The sequence below is a fragment of the Anomalospiza imberbis genome, chromosome 14 (genome assembly GCF_031753505.1).
Source record: "Anomalospiza imberbis isolate Cuckoo-Finch-1a 21T00152 chromosome 14, ASM3175350v1, whole genome shotgun sequence".
Taxonomy (NCBI): Eukaryota; Metazoa; Chordata; class Aves; order Passeriformes; family Viduidae; genus Anomalospiza; species Anomalospiza imberbis.
The window spans coordinates 17,994,050-18,018,611 of record NC_089694.1 but is presented as its reverse complement, the minus strand read 5'-3'; the positions used below and the strand labels follow the sequence as shown (position 1 = coordinate 18,018,611).

Below are 24,562 nucleotides of genomic sequence, written 5' to 3'. Positions count from 1 at the left end.
ACTGAAGAAGTGTATAAAGTATCGTAAAGTAAAATGTTTGAATGTTGTATTTCTAAGAGCAAAACCAGCAGAGCTCTTGCTTTAATGCCTAAGAAAGCCTCACTCCTCTTCTCTGCTACCTCCTTGTGAGGCACGGGGGTAGCTCAGGTTTGCAGCAAAGGCAGAGGTCAAACAGGTGTGAACAGAAACATGTGCTCAAAGCCCCGGGACAAAGGAGGAGCTGCCAGCACCTTAAAGAAACAAATTCATGGTGATGTGGCTCCTCTGCCTTCACATCCATCACTTCCATGCACTTCCCCCTCTGCTGGAAGAGGGGGTTATTCATCACACACAGCTTTTCTCCTGTTACAAATGCACCTCACTGAGGAAATGGATATTTTTTAAAGGTGGTAGAAATAATAATTTATAGATAATTGGGGAACAGAGTGACGCTTCACCTCTCTATCTCATTCAAACCATTCTTTATTGATAGGGGGAAAAAACCTGTTCTGGAAAGGCAGGAGCTGTTTCCTGCTGGTCCCTGCACTGAGCTGTGCCACTCTACAAAATGAGCTGCCCTCCAGGCTGGTGGGAAAAAACGTAGAGTTCTCTAACTGTATGCCAAATAATGAAGGCAATTCAGTAAAAAAGAACTTGGATCTCTTTTATGTTTTATTTCACGGAGTGAATTTGTGTTTCCTATTAAAGAAAATGTGGGGAACAAGAGGACTGATATGATCTCCATTAGCCAGAATCCATTTCTAATTTCTAAAATTACTCTTTCTCTCCAATTGTCACCAATCTTCCTAAGCTGAAGAATGCCACCTAACAACTCTGCAAGAAACCCCAATTTCCTTTCCACAAACAAGACTGGAACAACAGCAGAGCCAGTGTGCAGCAAAATGGATGTAATTGCTGCAGGGCAGGACAGAAATTCCCTAATACAATGAGAGTTTTAAGTGCTACAGCAGGCATGTAAATATTTTATGAGCATCAACAAAAAACCAGATGTGACATCCAAATCAGAAATGGAACAAGACGGATGGATATCATTACAATTACAGCAGAATTTTGCAGCAGGAGCAACAATGAAGAAGCCCAGTTTAATTTTCTCTGCCTGCTAATGAAGAATAGAGTTCATAAGCAAACTTGCCTGCATTTCATTTGAACTGAAATGCAAGAAAATAACAGGAGGCAAAGAGCATGTCCCAGGTGGTGCAAAACACTGCCGCTCCACTAAAATCTGCTGATGATTTAGGGTAGCTCAGGATCTCACCTACACTCAGCTATTGGGAACTGTTCTTTAGAACCAGCTTTCATTTTGATTCCTTGGGCTTTTTTCACCATTTTACTCTTTGTGCATTATGGCTTATTCATGGCATTGTATTTGCTCTGCAACATCAATTTACCTTAAAGTGCATATGTTATATCCTTTAGTTGCAGGAGCACATGCACCTTTTTCCACAGGATCCTCACCTCCCCCTGTGCATGAGGCAGTTTGTACTCAGGAGAGAAATCAGGCTTGTCCAGCACTTGAGAGGGAGGATGGAGAATATTCCTGTCATGTTTGAGATGAGAGATCCAGGTAAACTGAATTCTCTGTCTGCTTCCCCCACAGGTATTTTAGAATCGCAGAATGGTTTGGGTTGGAAGGGATCTTAAAGCTCATCCCATTCCAGCTCAGCACCCCAGGGTGCTCCAAGCCCCATCCACCCTGTCCTTGGGCACTTCCAGGGATCCAGGGGCAGCCACAGCTGCTCTGGCACCATGTGCCAGGGCCTCAGCACCCCCACAGCAAAGAATTTCTTGTTAATATATAAAACTGCCTTCCTTTAGCTTAAATCCATTCTCCCCTTGTTCTATCACTCTATGCCCTTGTCAAAAGTCCCTCTTCAGCCTTTTCTGAGGCCCTTTTTAGGCAGGTTTCTCACATGGAGCTGTTCCCTGAGTGTTGCTTAGGTCTGCTGGGGTGGCCCGGGCTCTGGATCCGAATTCCCAGTGGTGATAAGCACCAAGAGCTGCAAATGAGGTTAGTGAGATCCATCTTCTGAATTCACATTTCTGTCCACAAACAGAAATGGAAAAAGCGGGACCCAAGGCTCACAGTGAGTGCTCAAAATGTGTGAAGTTATCTATTTCTACTGATTTGTTAAATAAGGTTAATAATCTGTGCTTAACTGGAGTTCCCAGGATTCTGCAAACGAGATCCCAGTCTGAGGAGCCTGCACACCACAAGAGTGAGAGGAAGGACCATGAAATACATGGATAGTTTTGTCTCCAGGTCAGGGTTTGAAGTGCCACCAAGAAAATAAAGAAAGGGAACAAGCAGAACAAGGACAGCAGGACGCAAATGTAGAGACAGCAGCTTGTTCAGAGAGCACGAGCCATCCTGCCCTTCAGGACAGAAAAATAAACCCTCAGGAATGGAAGAACTCAGATTGCACAGGCATCCTTTGCTCAGGCACCTCCAAACTTCCAGGCACTCAGCTCTGCAGTGCTGGCTCCCTTTTCCCCCTATGTTTGGTGAGGGGATCTCTCCTGGGTGTGTCCTGTCGGCTGGCAGTGGGCAGGACAAGCAGGGGACAAGCAGGGGACAAGCTGCTCTGTCCCATGTGGCTGATGCCTTGAGAAGGCTGACCTAGAGCAGAGGCTGGATGGAATTAAAGAATAAAGCGGGGATTTATTAAAAGGATCTCCTCCATGGATCCACCTTGGGCAGCACAAGAGCCCAGCCAGGGCTCCACCCAAGATGAACCCAAATGGTCCCAAAATGCACGAGCGCTCCCGGGGGCTCTCACTGTGATCAGCTCTGCTCCATTGGCACATTGGAGTTCATTGTCCCACTCCAGCTCCAGCCCATGCAGTCCCATCCTGATTGTTTTTCTCTCTTCAGCCCACGTTGTTTGTGCTCTTGGACCTGAGATTTGGATCAGTTGTCCTTGGTCCCCAGCTGGAGCAGGAATTGTTTTGTCTCCCTGCTCTGTGAAGAGAGCTCACCATCCCATAATATGAAGCTCACACTATAGCAGCACAGAATCTGAAAAATAGAAAAGCTAAAACCTGAGGCATCATGGCATTCCCCAGACATCTGCTGCCTTTGGACAGGCTCATCCGTAATGACCCCTGGGAGCAGCCCTGCAGCCAGGACAGACAGACACTCTGGGTCTGTCTGCTAATTGCTGCTGCCTGCTGAATGTGCTTTTGTCCCTCTGTCCATTAGTGGACTAAGACATTAAGGTCCTGCAGCAGCCTCAGAGCCCTGCTCACATTTCCCCAAGCCAAATCATGGCAAAGACATTTTCAAATTTCAGTTCAGGTACCTGTGACTCTGTGCAGGTTTTAATAATCATAAGCTCTCCCATCACAGCATATGTTTTATACAACTGAACCCTTGTTGGGCATGTCAGTTAGTGTAAGATAAATTCAAGTTTTTATAACAAAGAAAGAATGGCAAATGACATCATTATTTTCTCTCCTGTATTTCTCCCCTGAGATTTAGCTCTGGCTTTTGCTTAGCCTGACTCCTTATTGGAGCAGTCTGTTAAAGAAATTTTGCCAAACTTCATGCTGACCCTACTCCATTTAAATCTCATGGATCAGAGCACAAGCACAGAGGCTTCTCTCCTTATGCCCAGCTTTCCTCTGCCATGTTAGGAGAAGGAATTGGCTGGTGCCCTGCAGGTGTGGTTTAGTATGGATTTCACTGCCCTAAGCTGTGTCTTTTAGCAAACCTGACTCCCTAGGAATAAAAATTGAGGTTAGAAATACATAGAAGCTTTATAACTCCAATTTTGCCAGAATTCCACTGCCATTGCTTAGGAAGTACAGATATGGGTTGGGTGTTAGTGAGGGAAGGGAAAAAGGATTTCCCTTGGGAATACAAGGATTGGGGTGAGTTCCCATCTCCTTAGAGCAAGGAGCCACTTCTTTGTTCTGCATTCATTAATTTAACTTTCATTCATTCATTTAAACAACTGCATGGTAAGAGAAAAGCACTGTGCCAAGAAAACAATGTTTAAATTGCTTCTGTGGATTTGCCACCTCACTTTTTTTGGATATCCTGGGAGCTGAAGGGCTCTGGCTGCCTAAAGGGATTGAGCTTTTCAGAGTGAGGCCCTGACACATCACTGTGAGGTGGGCTCAGATTCCTCTCACCCAAAGATTTCCCTCCAAACCTGCACAGACATCAGTGCCCAGATATGTCACAACGGCCTTGGTGGGAAAAAAAGGATACAGAAACTACACAGAAAAGAACTGGAAAGAACAGAAACAACACAAAACCAAGGAAACACTCGTGAGTTTGGGCATGACAGCCACAGCAGAGTGAAAGACAACAAAGACAAAAGGTACAAGTGCGTAGGAGAGCAAACACACAGCAGAAATATTGCATATATTTGAAGTAAAACTGCTTTAAAATAGTTTCACGCATTAAATGGGTGAGATTCTGGGGGGAAAAATAGGCCAGATCATCTTTTATTAATCAGACTTCATTCAGCTTTCTTTGCTTTTTGAATGTGATAACTGCAAATCTCATCTAAATGTAAATATTGATTCTTAAAAGATGTGTAAATCCACGTAATTTATTACCAATTCAATACAAGAATACAAAATGGTATTTTTTTTCTCTCTGTCCTGAGAAAACAAGAGTCTTCTATTTTTCAGTACTAAAAGAGTTCAGTCTTTTTTATTCTCATTAAGGAGGACAAGTGGCATTTTTTCCTTTATTGAAATTACAGGAAAGCACGAAATACTCTTGTCTGGACAGATTAAAGAAACCTGATTTGCTCTTCATTACTGACTTTAACTCCAGGAACTGGTTATTGTTCAGCCTTTCTGGTTGTTTTAATCTCCCCCTGAAAAGCTCTGCTAAGTGTGTTCATTAAAGCTCATCAGATGAGTCACCATCCCGGGCCTGGAGTCGCTCAGTCAGTTAAAATCAGGCACACAGTAATTGCCATTTCATATTAAACTCTATGCTCATGCAGTAAACTCTGGTTCTGGTGGGAATCAGCACCTGATGCTTGTGGAGAAGGTTTGAAGCTGCTCATGCATGAGCTGCCTCCCTCATCACTGAGTGTTACTTCTGGGTTTTTGTAAATCAACATCACGTTTCCCATCGTGCCTTCAATGTGCCTACACAGCTTCAGCAGGCATTTGGGATTGTGAAAGTGGTTAAATTATGGCAAGCCTGAGTTTGAGAGTAGCCAACAATGGAATCTTGAAGAAAAACTTTATGAATCCAAAATCACTTAGAGAGAAATAATTTTTAAAAAAATACAGAGTCTTGGCATTTGCCAACCAATTCCACACTGTCTCTTTAGGTAGCTGAAGAACACCCACACACCCTAAACAAATGAACTGCTTCCTGGGGGAAATCCTTCTGACTGCTGCCAAGAGAATTTTCTGTCTTATAATCCCACTTCTACTGATGGTCAGCTGTTGTGTGATGTTGCCATGCAATATCCAGCATGTTAGCATGATGGTGAAAAGGAATTTCTGGTTTACATCACCCGTGTGGATGCTGTGGGACACCTGAACTCAAGCTGTGAAGCTCTCCTGGAATTCTGATATGTTTAATGATGATTTGGCCATTTTAGTGAGAGACAATGTCTGGTTCTCTTTTGGAATAGAACAGGCAGGCAGGTGAGAGATCAATCATAACCCCAGAAACTCTCCATGACTCTAAAAACTATCAATTACCAGAATTACTGCAATATGCAGCCCAGCCTTGGACTGACAGCCCTGCAGCTCTCCACATGTGCTGCCAACCCAGGTGCTACTGAAGGAGGAGGGAGGCATTTCAAATGGTGCAAGCTGCTGCAGCAAATTAAGATTCCCATTTTCCCTCTCTTCCATTACTGAATGAGTGTCTCAGTGTCACATCAATAAACCCATCAGCAGTTCTGCAATTGCAAGGTCACTGGTCTCTTTTAAACAGTGATTGCGAGGAGCCACTCCTGACCTGTGCAATAATCACCATTTGCTTTGCACAGGAGGTTACCCTAAATCACTCTGTATCTGCAGGGATCATCTGGGAGCACTGTGGGCCTTGATTTCCTGCCTGGGGAAGAGAAACTTCTTTTAAGGTATTTCTGGGGAAGGAAGCTGTGAGACTGTGGCTGGAACAACCTCAAGCCACAGCCGCGCTTCACCAACCAGGAGATTCCTTCCCAATCTTCATTAAGCACCCCTGTAGCTTCTTGTTTCCAAAAGACACCCGAGTTTCCTTGCAAACACAGGGAGTTTGTGCCTTTCCCTCGAGCACAGTGAAAGCCAGACACCAAGAAACAATCACTCACCATCTTGGTGGTTACCTGAATCGGCCGGGGACTTGCTGCGGCGCATGGGCGCGGGGCTCTTGGCCGAGCTCTTCTGAGGAGTGGGGGAGGATTTGCTGCCCGTGGCACCTGCTGGGCTCCCCTTCATCACCCGGCACTCTGGGGAAACACAAACCCACCTGGTTATGGCCCTGCTGCTCCCTGGTGTGAAACAGCCATGGCAGCTCAGTGCCTGGTCCCCAAAGAGATGCAGGAAATACCAAGGGCAAGGGAAACGCTGATATCATCCCTTGTTCTCCAAGGAGTCACTTCAAGGGCAGGGCAAAGAGAACAGCTCTGCTCCTCTAGAGGAGGTGCTGAGACTCTGTGAGTGTCGGGCTGGCTCCTACCTGTGTCCTACCAAATATTTTCTGGCCTTCCCCTTCCCTGGGCTCTCATGAGCACAATGAAAATGGCCAACACTGACTGAGGGAACACTCGGGCCAAGAAAATCCAGTTAATTTGCTGTAACCCAGTACCAGGAATGATGAGTGCCCTTTCTGCAGGTGCAGAAAGCCAGCAAACAGCTTATGGTGTGCTGTAAATAAAGTCTCCAAGTGGCAGATGGGGCAGCTGCCCCAGGAGGCTTTCACCCAGCTGGAACCAGCCTCTTCTGTCCTCAACAAGCTGCAACTTTTCAGATGCACAAAGCAAAGGAGACAAAATGGTTTTACAAAGCACATCCTCTGTCCTGGCCACTCGACCCTTTCAGCAAGGTTTGTATAAACAAGCCCAGCAGATTTATGTACTGGAAGACGTGAGCAGATGAGGACCCCAACTGTGCTTTCCTAAAAAATAAATAGGCCAGGAAGAGTGGAAAATGTAAACATGATCTACAGAGTCCTGCAGAGGGGAACTGAAATGCTAACAAACCTCCACGTGTCCAGGATTTCAGGCATGCCTGATCTTCAGAACAAGGCTTTATTTACATTGAGCGCTAACAGAAAAAGAACTTTCCACCCCTCAAGTTATTAACTTAACCCAGTTAAAAAGAAGGCAATAAAAAAGGGATTTCCTTTTTGTCAAATGTTAGCTGGTTCCACCTCATCTTCTCCAACAGCTTGTCCTCACCAAGATGTGAAAAATGTGTCCTTTTTATAGATGTGAATTACGTGTTCCACATGCAGGCAGTTTTTAATGGAAAAGTTCAGCTCAGCCTCACGTGCTCCACACTGGGGACCCCCTGGAACGGAGTCCCCAGAGGAATTAAGGCAGCACAGAGCAGATAAATAATTGGTCAACCAAAAGCAAACTGTCTGACCTAAATGTATGTGTTATTTAATTATATATCAGTGTATCTACGAAAATGTAATTGCCTTAAATTTTTCCCCAGGCTTTCCTCATTCTCAGCCAGCCAAGGCTCCATCTCTGCTCCTTCCGGATGGTTTGAGAGAGAGTTTTGCTGTTGGGCCATGCAGCAAAAGAATGTTGGGAGAGGAGGCCTTGTGCTCCAGGGATGCTGCATGGCAAGAATTAAACCTTCAGTCAGCTCATTTTCTCTCCTGCTAAATCAATTTTGGAAATTGCAAATCAGGGGTAGAAAAAGTTGTGGGTTTTTTTTTTTTTTTCCTTCAGAAATACTTGAATTCTCAAAGATGATGTCACAGAAAGGCTTGTAGAGGTCCAGCCCAATAGAGCCCCAATTTTTTATACATGAAGTGCAGTACTGATGTTGTGAGGGGACTCAAAGGGTGTCAGGCAGCTGTGTTTAGTCACCTGAATTACTCACCAAAAAAAACCCCAAAACTAAAAAGTAAAAATACTTCATGTTAGGTCTTTGCAAGAGCTTCCAAATTTATGTTCTTCCCAGGGGGGTAATTCCCTGGAAGGAAACCTGGCTTTGCATTTTCCAGCACAGAAAGGCTGACTCTGAGGAATTCCTCCAGCTCAGCCCTTGGCAAGTGTCAGTACACCAGAGGCAATCCCTGAGCTTTTGCAGGAGGTGGAAACCTGGCTGTGCTGAGGTTGGTGGGAAAAGGCCTCTAAATGTCACCAAAGTGTGACATTTCCACCATGCTGAAACCAGTGGGTGGAAAAGGGACAGAGCAATGTCATCTGGGACGTGCTCAGCAGCAGGATTAGAGGGTGGAAGCTGTGGTGGGCAGCCAGGAGGAAAAAGATGACATAATCGTCTCTTGTGCTGTTTCTCTTTTTGTTTCCTGATGTCCTGCCAGAGTGAACATAATAACCAGCAATCCTGATGTGTGTCATCCAAACAGGCAAGAGAAATTTGCCCATGACAGAGGAGATTTTATTAAGTGACACTCATCTGCAAAACCTCAGGATTTGCAGCTCTCCTGGCAGCATCTGCCTCAGAATGAGGAAAGGTGATGGGTGTACAGTGGGGAAACACTGCTGAGGCTCCTCATCTGCTCCCTGAGAGCTGCAAGGCTCCCCTGAAACACCTCTGGAGCAGCTCGCTGCCTTCCCAACAGCAAACTTGGCTTCTTCCTGCCAGAGAAATCCAAGCTGGAGAAGTGAGCAGTGCCCAGAAGTGAAGGCAGAGAGCTGGGCTTTCCATCCAGTTGTTCTGCCAGGACTGCATCCAAGCTGTTTTCCAGCGTGGAGCTCCCTGTGGAGCTGACTCAACTGCTGAGTGGTGAAAAACAACGTGAAGCTCAGCTTACAGATCACTTCCCCAGCCTGACACAGGCTTTATCCTCTGCCTGCAAAGTCTCAGCTGAACCTTGGAAACTTCCTTTGAATTACCCCAAGACCATCAAATGGGTTCATCTGGAGTACACAGGTCAGAATTATAAGCACTAAAATAAAATCAGGCTTGCAAAGGAGTAATAAAAAACTTAGTGTTTGGAGATTAGAGGCTGCTTGTCTTCTTGGCATCCAGCAAAAATCCTCTTTGGTCCTCAAAACAGAGCCAGTTTGCAGCATATAGGACAGGATGGGGCTTGTGTTCCTTACACAGCACACCTAGAGCTTTGGAAGGTGTGCCTAGATGTTTGGAGACCACATTTTTTTAGTTTAAATGGTTAAAATGACATTAGTTTCCTCTTGCTGCACTCACTGGCACCTGCAGACAGGTGGATACAGTTGCCAGGTAGGGTGGGTGGTAAGTCCTACAAGCAAGCTCTGTATATTCTGTAAAATCAAAGATTTCATGGTGTAATTGATCACAGAGACTCACATTATTACAGACTTCTGCTGGCAGTGGTGACAAGGAAAATAACAGTGCTGTCCCAGTCATGCCCCCAAAAGGGAATTATTGCTCTGCTTTTTGAATCAGCAGAAGTAAGCAGTGGAAATGTGATCTTTTTTTTCAACTGTTGCTTGTTTCCATTTTTAATATGCATGTGTCTACATAAGCATGATTAGTTCTCAAGAAAAATGCATCTATCTGAATGTGACGGGAGAAAATTGAAAGTATAAACACTCCCAGATTTTGCAGTAAATGTCAAAATGCTGTAGGAATTAATTTATTCTGACTATACCTCAGTCAGTATTTGCCTGATTATAATACTGCTGACTGGATAAGTATCCCAAAAGGATGTTAAATTCCATGTACTGGGTCTTAAAAACCAGAACAAAAGCATGCAGCATTATGATCAGATAGGAGCAAGTGGATGGAAATGAAATAAAAGCGCAGTGTGTGTTTGATGTTACCGCTTTCATCCAGGGAAAAGTCATCCTGTGCATAGCGGAACTTTTCTGGACCACAGGCGATAAACACATCATCATCCCCAAAGAAATCGTGGAGACAGGTCACCTACAGAGAGAGCAAAGTCATTCATTTTATTGTTAATTGGCAGCTTTCTGATGGGCTCAGCTTTGGTGAAGCAGAAGGGGGCTCTGCCTCTCTGCTGTCCCCCCAGCCCACATTAATGTGGTCCTGCTTTCCCTAGGGCTGGTGCTCATCACACAACTGCCCAGGGCAGGTCAAGCCTAAGAGTCATTAAAAAAACCCCAAAAACAGAGATACAATCCCCAAACAAATCCCTTGCAAGTTCTTGGAGGTTTGGCATTTCCCACCCAGCTGACAGGATACATCAGTCACCCCAAGGAATGACACAGCTACATCTAAAATAAGAGCAGAGGTGCCCCCGTGCCACACTGGCAGGGCTGTGACACCACTGCCTGTGCTGGGGGGTGTCTTGGTACCCATGGAGCCTAAAACCTCAAAGAATCACTGGGTATAAGCACAGATGTAGAGCTGTGACTCCTCCTGAGCAATCCTGGGGACAAATTTTAAAGCCAAAATGTTTATCTGTGCTATTGGGACAGACCCAAAGCCTGACAGGACAACATTCTCACCCCAGCACCATTTAAATCCAGATTTACTGCCAGCCTCTCCCTCACTGAGTGCCTTGCTTCCCATTTTTGCCATCCTCAGTAGGAGGAAGTTTTATCTTGCAGAACCTGGAGCTCCAAACTCTGCCTTGCCTTGCAGCATCAAACAAGAAACAAAGCACAAGATGTGGGAGCCCATGATCCACAGATTTAATCAGAGAACTGATACTTGGGAGTTTGGAAATGTGAAAATGCTTTCAGGTTGCTTAGAGAAAAATTTAAAATCCCATCAGGCTGGGAGCTCCTCCCCATATTCAGCTGGCAGAGATCTGCAGATGATGGACTTGCTTTAACAATTCCTAACAATATCCTGATATCCCAGATATATACTGAACAAATATTGTGTCAGGAGCAGCAAAAATGCTCATCTGCAATCACCCCAGAGTGGAACAGCTCCAACAGAGCCAGCCTGGGGCAGCCTCACCCCCGAGCACCCAGCAGAGCCCAGGGTGGCTTCCTAAAGCTCCCCTTTCCCAGGAAACCATTCCAAGCAAGCACAGGGTCAGCACTGGTGTTGGTAATGGAGGCAGAGGCTGAGAGCTGCTGCTGCTGACCGGTGTTTTACCATGTCTGGGCACTGGGAGGGACTGGAGAGAGCACTGGAGATAACCATGGGCAGCTCGCTGGAGGCAGAGCTGAACTTCTGTATCTACTGATCTCTTGGAGCTGGACTGTGAAAAGTTAATTTCAAGCTCTAATAAATCAACTCTAAAGAAGGCTTTTGGCTATCTTAATAAGGCTCAGTATTTCACACTGGTTAGTATAATGTATAATTAAAGCACTGCCCGTGAGTGCCAGCACTGGTTACAGTGCCAAACCTTAGTGAAAAGCCTGTTTTTCACATTGTCATGACTTTCAAAATGGAGCAGGCTGAAATCTGCCATGGCTTTGATGATCAGAGTTAGAATTTTCTCTGCTAACTCCAGTGAATTCCTATTTCTGATTCTCTAAAATTAGATTGAAAATAGCTAACTTCATCTACAGAGAATTCTCCCAAAGAAAAGAAGACATTTCAAACCAGCACTTGGTATTACAGCCCTCCCCCTGAGGATGTGTGGCACCGGTTCATTTGCAAATAATTGGGTTTGGCTCAACACACGAGTTCCCATCTGAATGCTAAGTACTACACTTGTGCCACTGAAAAGACCCGTGGGTTGCTCTGCTCCACTGTGCAGTTAAATTTGTGATCTAAACTTGGATCAAAAGACTTCAAAAATCTCCCAGCCTTTCGCATGAAATCAGAAAGAACCCACAGATGCTTTTTGACTGCTTTTGATGTCTCCAGGTCAAGTGTGCATTTTGTCCTCGACTGCCCACAACCACCCCAAGCAAAAAGAAAGTCCAGGCAATCAAGAAAATCTTCAGATCCAAGGATCCAGCCATGGTGAAGTCCCAGAGTGTCCAAGGACAGGAACTGCATTTCAAACAGAGATACTTGCAATTCACTTTTCTGCACGCCTGTCCCTCTAGAGAGCAGTTGTTATGTGTATTTTACGAACAGTTGGCTGAGCACTGGAGGCTGGCAGAGAATTCAATAATCTTGCTGAGCTTCGAATATTCAGGAAACAATCACTTCTATCTTTGCCTTATTTGTTCCTTTTTGGTTTCCTGTTCTAACTTCTACTACTGAGAGCTCACCAGAACACAGTCAAAAGGACAACCAAAACCCAACCCCATTCTCCTTAAACAGTACAAAACATTGCAAAATTCAGAAAATAACTGTGCTCCTGTACTATGGGGCCTGTTGCTCTGTTGCTTATGTTCACCACGTGTGTGGTATTTTCTATTTACCTTTTGTTTATTCAACCTCAGTCCTTGATCGCTGCTCTGAGTCCCTGAAACACGTCCCAGATGGGTTCCTGCCCACAGGAAGTCACTGAAGTAAACTTTCTTTGAGTCCTTCATTAGTAAATTTTCAGACGACACTAAGCTGGGAGCTTGTGTTGATCTATTGGAAGGAAGGAGGGCTCTGCAGAGAGACTTAGATCGGTTGGGTGGATGGGCAGGGTCCAACAGCATGAAGTTTAATAAGTGTAAGTGCTGGAAATCACGCCCGGTTGGGGTGAGCCCAGGAAGGTGGAAAAGTCTCTCCTCCAACCCGTGCCTCCAAAGAAAGACTCAGTAGTCTTCAGTCGTCCAGTCTCAAGGTAGTTTATTGTTTGTTATCTAAAAGATTTTCTTCCTGAACTGCTGCAGTCCATTCAGCAGTCAGACAAAGGCACACTCCACCGCCCAGGGGGCTGGTGCCTTCTTTTATATCATACATTACGTATTAGATGTTTACAATTTCCCCCCAATGCCCATCACCTATATTGAACAGTGACTTTCTACTCTAAACCGATCTGTGAGTGCCAACATCACCAAGAACATGGAGGTTAGGAAGAAGAAGGAAAGAGGACAGGGCACACCCAAGTCCCTCCATCTTAGAACTTCTGACCCCCATGTACAAAACTCAGACCCCTCTGTACAAGGCCTAAAACCCCCCTGTACAGCACTCAAAAACTCTTCCTTTCACCTTGTGACTACTTCTACTATAATATCTAAACTTTTGTGATTTCTTGTTCTTCCTGCAAGGTTGGTAAATGGTTCCATGGATCAGGTTCAAAGCCACAGGGGTCTGTGGCTGCATTCCAGGGGCTCAAATGCTTCTGACCTGGGCCCGGAACATCCGAGAGTGTCCAAGGGACATTCTGGGTTCCGACATCTAAGTGCTGAGTTCTACATTTTGGCCACAAAAATCCCCTACAACGTTACAAGCTGGGGATAGTGGCTGGACAGTGTTCAGGCGGAAAGGGACCTGGGGGTGCTGGTCGACAGCCGGCTGAACATGAGCCAGCAGTGTGCCTTGGTGGCCAAAAAGGCCAATGGCATCCTGGCCTGCATTAGGAATGGTGTGGCCAGCAGGAGCAGGGAGGTCATTCTGCCCCTGTACTCAGCACTGGTGAGGCCACACCTCGAGTGCTGTGTCCAGCCCTGGCCCCTCAGTTTGGGAAGGACGTTGAGACGCTTGAGGGCATCCAGAGGGGGCAGCGAGGCTGGAGAGGGGCTGGGAACACAAACCCTGTGAGGAACACTGAGGGAGCTGGGGGTGTTCAGCCTGGAGAACAGGAGGCTCAGAGGTGACCTCATTGCTCTCCCTGAAGGGAGGCTGTAGACAGGTGGGGTTGGTCTCTTCCACTGGGCAGCACTGACAGAACAAGAGGACACAGTCTCAAGCTACGTCAGGGAAGGCACAGGTTGGATATTAAGAAAAAAAAAATTCCCCAAAAGAATAATAAAGTACTAGAATTGTCTTCCCAGGGAGGTGGTGGAATCACCATCTCTGGATGTGTTTAACAGAAGACTGGACATGGCACTTGGTGCTATAGTCGAGTTGAGGTGTTAGGGCATAGGTTGGACTTGATGATCTTAGAGGTCTCTTCCAACCTCATTATTCTGTGATTCTTTGGGAAAACATGTGACTTCTGTGCTGGATCTGAGAGCACCAGAGCCAGCTTGTCTGAGGGGTGCGTGGAAAGAAGAAACCCACCAGGATAAAGCCCTGGATATGCTCATCATGAAGGACATGAAGCCGGGGAGTAGGGGCCATGCTGGGATAACTGGTGTGAGACCCCATTAACCAGTATGGAATGTTTAAAGGTTGTTCTTGAGAGGCAAGGCCAAACCTCCACCTGCAGCAATGTTGTCAAGGCTTTTAGTGATTCCCAAATAACATTCTCCCCATTCTTCAGAGGTCTTTTTTCTGATGTTTTCTCCATTTAAACAAACAAACTAACAAATAAATAAATAAATGTAGTACGAGTCTCCGCCCAAGCAGTGTGGACTTTTTGAAAGAATGTTTTCTGCTGTTGCTTACTTTGATCTATCACTCTAATTATATCAAATAATTCACCTGGAACAACATGGAAGAAAAAAGCAAAGAAAACAACCCTGAAAGAAGGATCATAGCAACAAAAAACTTTCCCCAGATGATAACCTGAAAATAATTTTTTTAAAATGCTGTGTTTTGCTTTTAGTTACAAATTTATTAAAGCACAAGACAAAACCCAATAGTAGCCAGAGTGCAAGGAGCAATGCTGCCACTTGAAAATGGTGATTTTGTTGGTGGCTGTTGTCATGCAGCCTCAGCAATGACACCAGGAACCAGCAAAATAGGAAGAATTTGTCTTTCTGCAGTTTTCAGTCTACAAGCATTTTTCACCTATAACAAAAATTAAACTGTGTTTATAGCTACAGTAGACAAGATAAATAGCATTGATTTCCAAGCATGCCTTTGTTTAAGGGAGGATAATATTGAATTTGAAATTCAGGATTGAAAGGACAATATTGACTTGGGAAAGGATCATACTGCATGAAATGTTTCCTATCCAATTCCTGTAGCTTAAGCAATTCCAAGGAAGGAAATCATATCTTCACACCCCAGTCGATGAGGCACAAATTTATTTCTTACAAAGTCATTATTTCTAATAGATCTGATGGTAGCATTTTTCTTTGTGCCAAGGTCTGATCTTTAAAAACCCTTATAATATATATTATGGAAGAAATAGAAGGTTGTAGAGATTAGTTTGCAATTCCTTAGGTTTTCCTGGTTAAATTAAATCCTTCTCTGCTTGTATGAGAAAAAGCTTCCCTGGGAGGACAGCCTAGCTGGGATTTCTGCAGTGACAGTCCATCAGTGTCTGCTGCAGCAATTTTAATTGCAGAGAGGGAAAGCTGCAGCCTTGTGAGAGCTGCTGAGCCCCTGCCTCATTTTAATACAGCACTTGTAGAACTAAGCATTTTTCAGGATTTTGACAAAATGGAGCTTGCCTCACACACATCCCTGGATGTGAGCTCACAGTTTGCTGAAATGCCTGTGCTGGGACAGGCAGAAATTCTGAGTTCACCTGGAAAAGGAGCAGTAAAACCACGGGGTCTACACTGGCACAGCTCGGAGTAACTGGCTGTTCCCAGCTTCCTCCAGGAGGCAGCAGCACTATTTAGAAATGGTAATTTATTAATAAATAAAACAATTAAAAAGAATTAGAAATAAAAAGTTTGAGGACTTCAGCCTTAGCCTGAATTACCCAGCAGTGCAGAGCCTGGGGTGCTTTGAAGGGTTGGGATTTCCCAGCTCCTTTTGCCCCTCTCAGCCCCTCGCTGTCCCTCACAGGTGATGGACACTGTCCCTCAGTGTCCCTCAGTGTCCCTCTGTCACTCCAGGACAAATGTGGGCACAGCAGTGACAGAGGGTGAACTGAACTGTCCTTTCACCCTTCAGAGAAGTGTCCTTTTCAGTCAGAAAATGTTCTATTTTTCAGCTCTCTCCCTCAGTCACAATGATTTTGTAAACCATTCTCTCTGCAGTCTCCCATTTAGGAATTTAGGCAGCAGAACAGTGATAAGTACATAAGCAGCTTCGAAGTCCCTAAGTTTCTGCAAATCTAATGGTTATGTTCAAAGAAAACACATCTCCACTTGCTTTCTTTAAATCATCACAGTTCTTCAGCTTGTAGGCTTCCGAAGGTCAGGACAGGGGGAAAACTCTCTACAGAAAAAGCCAAAAAAGGGCCAAAAAGACCAGAGAAAACAACTGCATACCATACACACGTACAGCCTGTAAGAGCAGAGCTGATTTAAGACACACTCTTCTTTTCTAGGCTGCTTTGATGAGAGCTGTAAAATTGAACATGTCCAATCATCAGATAAATACAATTAATGTGCTTTAGATGCCTGCTCCTGTCCTTTCTCTCTCAGCACTAAGCTGAGCAAGTCAGACCAGCAGCCAGACAGGCAGCAAGAGTTAACTGAGCTGAAAATGTCACTAAAACCTCTTTAAACTCTGTTTTAACTCACACCAGCAATCTCAGGGGTTCATTTACACTCTATCAGCTGTACTCCAAGTCAGGTTGGCAGTGGCCTGTTTGTTTCAGGTCTGAGGAGCCAAAGTCCTAAACCACAAAGAAAATTGTGCCTTATGATGTGTCACTTGGGTGTCTGCAATCAGCAAAGCACAGCCCAGAAACCAAACACACTCAGATTGACCCACAGAAAGATTCAGAAGGGATATGGGAATTGATGAACATGGGTAGTAAGCTCTTCACCACACACACACAAAGAAAAAGATTTCAGAAGACTGAAGGGTTAAGGCAATGCAATGGAAAATAAAGATGTTGGTAATGGAATGCACAGCACTTAATACATTTTTCTTTTTAACAGTCTGAGGACTGCAAGCCCAAAGCAGACACTGAATTGATTTACATTTTATTAGGTTCTGGTTTCCTGCATTTAAAAATAAGAGATGTTTGGATTCAATTATTTCTTTATGCACACACCCACTCAATAGATTCCACATTTGCATTCACAGAAAGAGAATTACTTATCCGTTTTCCTGAAAAAAATACTGCTTAAAATTGATAAGCAATAAAAAGAGGAGCAGGAAAACCATGAATATTAACATTCCAAAGTGGACCCAGAGCACTCCTGCCCACCCAGCCTGTGCCACACAAATATTTTAACTGCACTTTGGGGAGCCCTTCTCTGAGCCACCCAGCAGGGAGGGAAGGGGCCTCTGTCACCTGTTCTTCCATCTCTGCTCCCCTGGGCCACCAAATGTCCACGTGAAGACCTGGCCAGACCACGGCCTCACTCCTGTGAGGCACCAAGAAGGGCAGGAAAAGTCACCTCTGCCATCTGGGTTTCTCTGTGACCTCTCAATAGAAACACAGAGATTTTTCCATTCCTTCATGCATTATTCAGAGATCTCAACTTTTTCTTGTGTTCACCGAGACCATTCAGGCCCTACCGGCACAGTTTGATTGAAACAATCAAACTCCACTCTCTTGTATAGGTTTTTTCCTTCCTTTCTCACCTGCAGAAGAGAAAGTTCTGGGCCAGTCGAGACCATCAAATGTTTTCTTTGATGCCAGAAAGAATCTTTACATCGTTTTGTTGCTGAAAAATATAGATCCTCTTAATTAGGCTGTATAACTCCAGCAGGTTGATCATGAGTGCTTGCACCCACTTTATGAGGCAACTGAACCAGAGTAGGGGCACCAGCTCCTGACCAATATGCATTATTTCTAGGATAAGCATTTGTGATGCTTATTTAGGTGGAATAAGAAATATTCATGCATGTATGTCCACAGCAGCTTGTAAGGCTTCATGCATGAAGAAATGCAGCTCTCAAGGGGCTGCAGCACACGGTGCCCGTTTATTTAAGTACTGGAAATGGGTAAGTTTGAAACAAAATGGAACAAAAAGCAGGAGGGAGGGAGGTCAATAGCCAAGCTACCCAGTAGGAATGTTAAAGCTGAATTTTAATATCTCTGATGAATTAGTGGTGCTTCCAAACTGTGTGAAATCCAATTAGCCTCTGGGAGAAAGGTTAGTTTGTTATCATCATTCCCTATACATATGGAGGAGACTGTGAAACAGATATTCAGGCTGTTGATTCTTTTTAACCAGAAAAAAGACTTGCTCTTGCATTCATGAGGGTATTACGCCGAGGATAAACGTGCTGTGAAGTTTGGGGGAACAAAGAGCACAGCCATGCAAACCAATATATAAAACATTACCATTTCTCCACTGGAAAACCAGAGAACAAGGAATTCTGGGTGACAGATTGACTTTGAAAGGAGAGACTGTCAGCACAAATAGCCCCAGAACAGGTTGCACTTAGGAATTCAGAAAACTGCATCCTAATCAGCATCCCCTCATCACTCTTGAGAGGAAACTGTAGTTTTGGATGACAGAAGAGCAGCAGAGACTTTAGAAGTAGCACAACTACATGGCCAAGGTCAAACAAGATTAACAGAAATGGGAGTCTTGAAAATAAGGACACAGGGAGCCTGTAAAGGTGAGGCTGGAATGTCCATTAATGGGATTTCCAACTCCAAAAAACCCCTAAAATCTATAGCTGTTGCTGATCCTGTTGTGCAGTTTCACAGAAGGGAAAGGCTGTTGGTCAGCTTCGTGCAGGTCTCTCTTGAATGAGGCACCGACGGTGATGAGGAGATCTTGGGAAATAGATCCTCACCTGCTTACAACACAAACCCAACGCTCCGTGCCAGGATGGAGTGGTTTGGGACAAAACTGATGTATCCATGCATTTCCTTTTCCAGGAGTAAACCCACTGTCTTTCAACCCACCCCTTCTTCCCAACTGCTGGCCAGCACACAGCCATGGGAGGAGAGGGCAGCATCCCGGCACCAATAAAGGTCTGGGGAAATGGAGATTACACAAAATAGCTGAATTTGTTCCTACATCCTCTGTGATGCGGTGTAAAGAGACACGAGAGAAAATTCTGTCTTCAGTAGTCACCCAGAGTGACAAAGGAAATGGCATTAAATATGATTTTGTTTCCCTGTAACACGTGGATGTGTTTTACTCACTGAGGCAGCCTCTCTGAGAAATGGGGTTATTTGAGGTTGTCCCACGTCCTGCTGACATCAGTAACTTCCTTCCAAAATAGGTGCTGGGGAGAAATGAGAGTCAGACTTGCTGTTTTTATCAGGGCATCAGGACAGTTCGGGGACACTTCAGTTCAAGTCAGGTGCCAGCACTCCCTTGGAGGAGCTAATTTTGCACTGGCACAGCAGCACACTGACACACTTCCTAAGGGACACCCTCGTCCTCCTTGGCACTTGTGGTAGACAGAATATGTTAGTTAGAATTGAGTAAGTCACAAAACCCCCACAAATCTCACTCTAAAAGACACAGCAGCCTGGCCTTGTTTGGCCTACAGCACCTTCTTTTCAAGAGTGGCAATAAAAAATAATTAAAAAAAAAAAACCAACAAAACACAATAAATCAGGAAAGCAACAGGATAAATGCTTTCCCTCCATCTTATTTGGCACTTTGGCAAATGTTTTTGGACCCCTCTGTGCCATCCTGGGTTTCCCAGCCCAGGGCAGACACAGGTACAGGGTGTGAGCCCCAATCTTTTGGGATGCGAGGGGCCTGGGCACAGGTACAGGGTTTGTCCCTCTGTTTTGTACACCTCTAAAATCCTACACACATCCCCATCGAGGGACATGTTGAGGAGTTGATATTTTTACTTGCTGAGATCAACCTTCATGGAAAAAAGACACCGGTGTGAAGTATTCAACCTCCAAGTAACTTTTCCTAGCACATCTCCAAACGTGGTGAGGGGCAGATGTCCCATCCCCCAGCAGTATAAATTCATTGACAGCCTATGGATCCAAATCAGCCAAATTCTTGAATTACATGGGAAGATGCAACTGGTCTGTGTCTAATTAACACTGGTTTTCATTTCATCTCACTCAAAGCATCAGTGCTGTTGCTCAATTCCTTAAATATTCTGTAAAGGCTCCTCGAGGCATTTTGACTCGTTAAATTTCAATGTTTGCAAGGATCTTTATCACACTGTAATTCTGGAGATTAATGGGAATTAAAAATGGTGGCCTTTAAAAATTAAATTGTAACAGATGCTACATGAAATCTAAAGGAAAGTAACAATTGTTATCAAGCTGTTCTTCCAGGGAGCTAAATTTTCTTCCTTAATTATAATTCTGAACCTGTTCTTTGTGTTTTGGGAGATATCCTGAATTTACAGTGAATGCATGTGCCCTCCCTATCAGAAGAGTTTTGTTTTCACCCTAATTTCTGTTAATCTTTGAATAAAGCTATTATTTTTTTTTTCTAATTAACAGTTCTTTTCAACTCAGCTGTCAGCAAACAGAGTAGTGAAAAATTCAGCTTTATGTCCTGAGCTAAACCATATTAGGGTAGAAATTAGCAGTGTTAAGCAGGCTGGGAGATAAAAATACTTTGTATAGCACATGTTGAGAGGCTGCTGAAATGGATGTCCCAAAGCCTTTCACATGAAAATACCTATTTTTGCCTTTTTTTGCAATGTATTTCATCCTTTCCACGTCTGCAGGACCAGTGACAGGTTCTAGGTTAGTGTGCAGCAACGTTAATGGAATAATTGATGCAGGAATAGTGAAATAGATGATGTGTAAAATGGCAGGCTGCATAATTGTCTGGAGTGAGTTCAAGTATTTCTGCAGTGAAAAATTGTCCTGTTTTACACTCCCATCACGTCTCCTCGCTGCTGCGTGGCAAGCAAATTTCATTTGGAGATGATCCCAAGATGCAGTTGATTTACTGGCGGGATTCCAGAAGGCAGGAGGTTAAAACCTTCCTACCCCAACTAAACAGCACCTGGGAGAGGCATTGCAGGGCTCACACTGGTCTGGGGAGCAACCACTCCAATTACAGCTCGGTAATAAACACAGAGCACATCAGGGTGGATCTGTGCCACTGAGCAGTGGCAGCAGAGCACCTGATTAGAGAAACAAAAATACGACTTTGTAAGATTTGACCTTTCTTTTTGCAATATAAAATATTATGTCATGGAAGAAGGGGGAATGGAAAGAACATGAGTTTTTAAAATTATGATGCAATTAATTTCTGCTCCTGTGAAACATGCAAGAACCATTACATTTGCATGGCATTTCTCATCAAATCAGTTGTAGACTACTGAAGCAATTAGAAACTAATTGCTATGAGATTCCCCCAAGAGATATATGATGGAAACAGGAGGTGGCCAGAGACTTACAGGCAGAAGTGTATCTGTTTCTTTGCCAATCTCTAGGAAACAGCACATTCCACCTCTGGAATGGTGCAGAGGCGGCTGCAGGGCTCCCAGATCAGCCTGCTGCAGATGGCTGCACTCACTGATACTCCCTTTGTGCACTCTCTGGGATAACTGGGTGTTGCTTTGCCTGTTTGAACCACAGGAAGGATGCATCAGGATTTTTAACTCCTCCGTCCGCTGCCGCATGAATTCATCAGCTCTTCACCCATCCTTCACTCTCCAGCTCTTCCCAGCCCTCACCCCTAGAGACTGAGTGTCATTTCCATGATAAATGGATCCTTTCTGCTGGTGTGCAGGACACCAGCCTGGCATCTGCCACGCAGTGCCACAGGAATGGGCTGAGCTGGTCATCCCCCCAGCACTCTGGTGTGAGGCAGGAATGAACACAGGGAGCACCTCACAGTGGTCTTCACCTTTTCAGGGGTGGATATTTTAGCTGCTTTCCTCTCCTGACCCTTCCTGCAGATCCTCACCTCTGCACAAAAGAGCTTCTTGTTCCTTGGCAGGTTTTGAGTCAGCTTCTGATCTCAATTATGTGCCCACCCGCCCTGGGTCAAAGCATTCTGAATCCTCTTTGTGACTGGGATCAGAAACTCTGCATCTACAGTTAAACTAAAGGATGTTAAATAACCCTTTGTTAGGTTCAGCAAAGCTGACACATTAATAATACCCATTAAAAGTGCAGGTGTTTTGTTTGGTTGGCTTGTCATTGTGGGTTTTTTGTTTGTTTGTTTGTTTCAGGGTTTAATTTTGTTGTGGATGCCAAGAAAGAAACAAGGTTTGTTGTCTGCTCACGATGGGAATGCTGCTCATACATAAACAGATATGTAGATATTGCATAGAGACTGAGGATGCAGTCATGAGCAAGAATGTAAATAGAAGGGCCAAAGCCACACTGACACGTGAGCCTCTTGGTGCAAATCCACGGGAGAATTCCACAGAGCATCACTCGGGCTTTACTCCCTGATTACACTGACAGCACTTCTGAAACTTTGTATTTCTAGTTTTTCCCCCTCAAATGTTTTACGGCCTCCCTTTGCTGCCTTCCCCTTTCATCTCAGAGCCAGATCATTTCTGACAGGTAATCCAGCAGCATCAGCCTCTCCCTCCCCTCAGTGGTGTGCTTTCAATTTGCTCCAGCACTCCCATAAACATCCAGCACAGACAGCCAGGGCTGAGCTTTTTTAAGAAACACTGAATGTCTGCAATTCCAGTTGGGCTCAAGAACTGCAGAAAAACAGCATTTCTGAGGCTTGGGATAGCAGGGATATGTGGAGAGAGGTAACTGTAATAAAACCAGTGGTGTGCTTTCTTTGGTGTCTCTGAAGAAATCTTGGTCAGAATATACATCTCCATCCAGAATATGATGCTGGAGTTCACTAAAACGTCACTGTGCTAAAACAACTTTCTCTTATTTCCCCCTGTGTGCCCAGGCAGTGAAACATCTGTAACCAAATAAGGCAACACACGAGCATCCTTATAAAAGAATTAGGGACTCATGTCCTGACAATTAACATGCTGGTGCAGTCACTTCCAGGAACATCAACTCAGCCACAATCCTTGCACACTACAACAGCTTAACAAGCATTTTGCTTTTGCTGTCTTGAACTCAAACATGCCGGAGTAATTTTAAAAAACCTGACACTCTTCTCCCTTTGTAGTCCAGGCTAAATATTTTGTTTCTTTCCCCCAGAGAATACATAATCTACACTATTGTCTTCTTTTGTACCAAGGCAGCCTTTTTAGACAAAAGAAAAATACTGGCTGCCTAGAAAATCAGCCTTAGATAACGAATGGTACATTTTCTTTGCAACTCCTTTTCACTTCTTTGTAACAGCAAGGCAAGTATTAAATTCACTTATGCAAGCTGACTTGTATTTCAGTTTTTACTGAGAACTTTGCTGTCCCTTTCCTCTGGTTATCTCATCTGGTCCCGTAGATGCACCCATTGTCCCTGGCTGTGCTTGATTAAGTCACAGTTTTATGCAGCAGGGCTCTGACCATGTGTGCAAACCTGGTTACTCAGCCAGATGCTGCTTTGCACCCAGATCTCCTTCACTGGGAGCAAACCCAGACTGTATACATAAATATGCATTTATTTAAGGACCATCAGGTGGCCATAGAACTAAATATTACCTCACAATAACATCCTGACTCATAACAAAAGAGTGCTGTTCTGGCCACTACATGTAAGATTTAGGACAAGAGTGGCAGAAAAAGTTCCCAGTCTTTTCCAGAACAGATTTTTTTCTTCTCTTCAGGATGCAAATGGAAATCTGGGAAGTCTTATCTTATGACCTGAGCCTCTGCCTTTGTAATGCCATTTAAAGAGCCCATTTAATCCCATTTCAACTCACCTATATAGAATTAGAAATAAAGTATCACTTTTGTGAGCTCTGCCACTGTGCTACAGCCATCCACTCCAATTCTGCATTAAAGGACATCTCTGAAGAGCCCTGGGGTGCTTTTATTCCATCCTTTGCAGCTCCTCTAATGCTGATGAGGGATATGCCAGAATCTGGGACAGTTTTGGGCTTTCCCTGGTGAGCACCACGCCCAGAGAGCAACTCTGAGCCCCTGTCATGAGATCAAGGCCGGAGAGCTGCTCCTGGAGCTGTGTGTGGGGCAGAATTGGAACAATGTGAAACAGGTACTGTGAAACAAATATCGGGACACAAACAGCAGCTGTGTCCCATCTGCTGGTGCCTTGGGTACACGTGAAAAATAGTGCCTTCAATGTAAAATTTCCTTGTACTAGCTTGAATTTTGAATGTGCTGATGAGAACTTGGTTACTTGGTTTTGGTTTTTTTTTTTTTTTTTGTTTTGTTTTGGTTTTTTTTGTTTGTTTGTTTGTTTTCCATCTGATAGAATCACAGAAACACGAGAACAGGCATCCCATTTGAATTGTGTATTATATATTCATCATGTTGTAATTTCCCACTCATGGTTACAGCCCCTAATGAGATGATGTTGCTCTCTTGTTTGTGCACACAGCCCAGTGTGCCGTTTGGGGGTTAATGAATGATAGCAAGTGAAAGCATGGAAATAAAATTAGCAATGCCCAGCGCAGCCCACTTTATCAAACTCACCAGTTTATAGGATTAGCAATGGATTCTGTGCAAATCTCTGCTATGGGTATTACGGGCAAGGTTTATGCCAATTAGCAGTAACAGTGCAGATTATTTGGGAAGAGCACTGACAAGAGTTAAAAACTCCCTCTACTTTCAAACTACGTTGTTGGGACATCCATTTCAAGCATTCAACTCCACTTACAAGATTATTTTTACTCATCTCCCAAGTGCTACTTGATTTCTTACGTGTATCCACGGCATTGTTTCCTGAGGCAGTGAAGAAGGCTGA

The 24,562-nt window shown here is 44.4% G+C and overlaps 1 protein-coding gene across 4 annotated transcripts in view; it reads right to left on the bottom strand.

Moving 5' to 3' along the window:
• Window positions 1-24,562, bottom strand: part of DCX (doublecortin) — an 81,644-nt gene that overhangs the window by 5,793 nt on the left and 51,289 nt on the right. For 3 of the 4 annotated variants that reach the window (XM_068205215.1, XM_068205214.1, XM_068205216.1), the window contains 2 exons: window positions 9,915-10,017; window positions 6,279-6,416 (listed from right to left, as the gene is read on the bottom strand). In XM_068205215.1, coding sequence (XP_068061316.1) covers window positions 6,279-6,416; window positions 9,915-10,017 — 241 coding nt within the window. The remainder of the gene's footprint in view (window positions 1-6,278; window positions 6,417-9,914; window positions 10,018-24,562) is intronic. The other variant, XM_068205217.1, reaches the window with a different exon arrangement.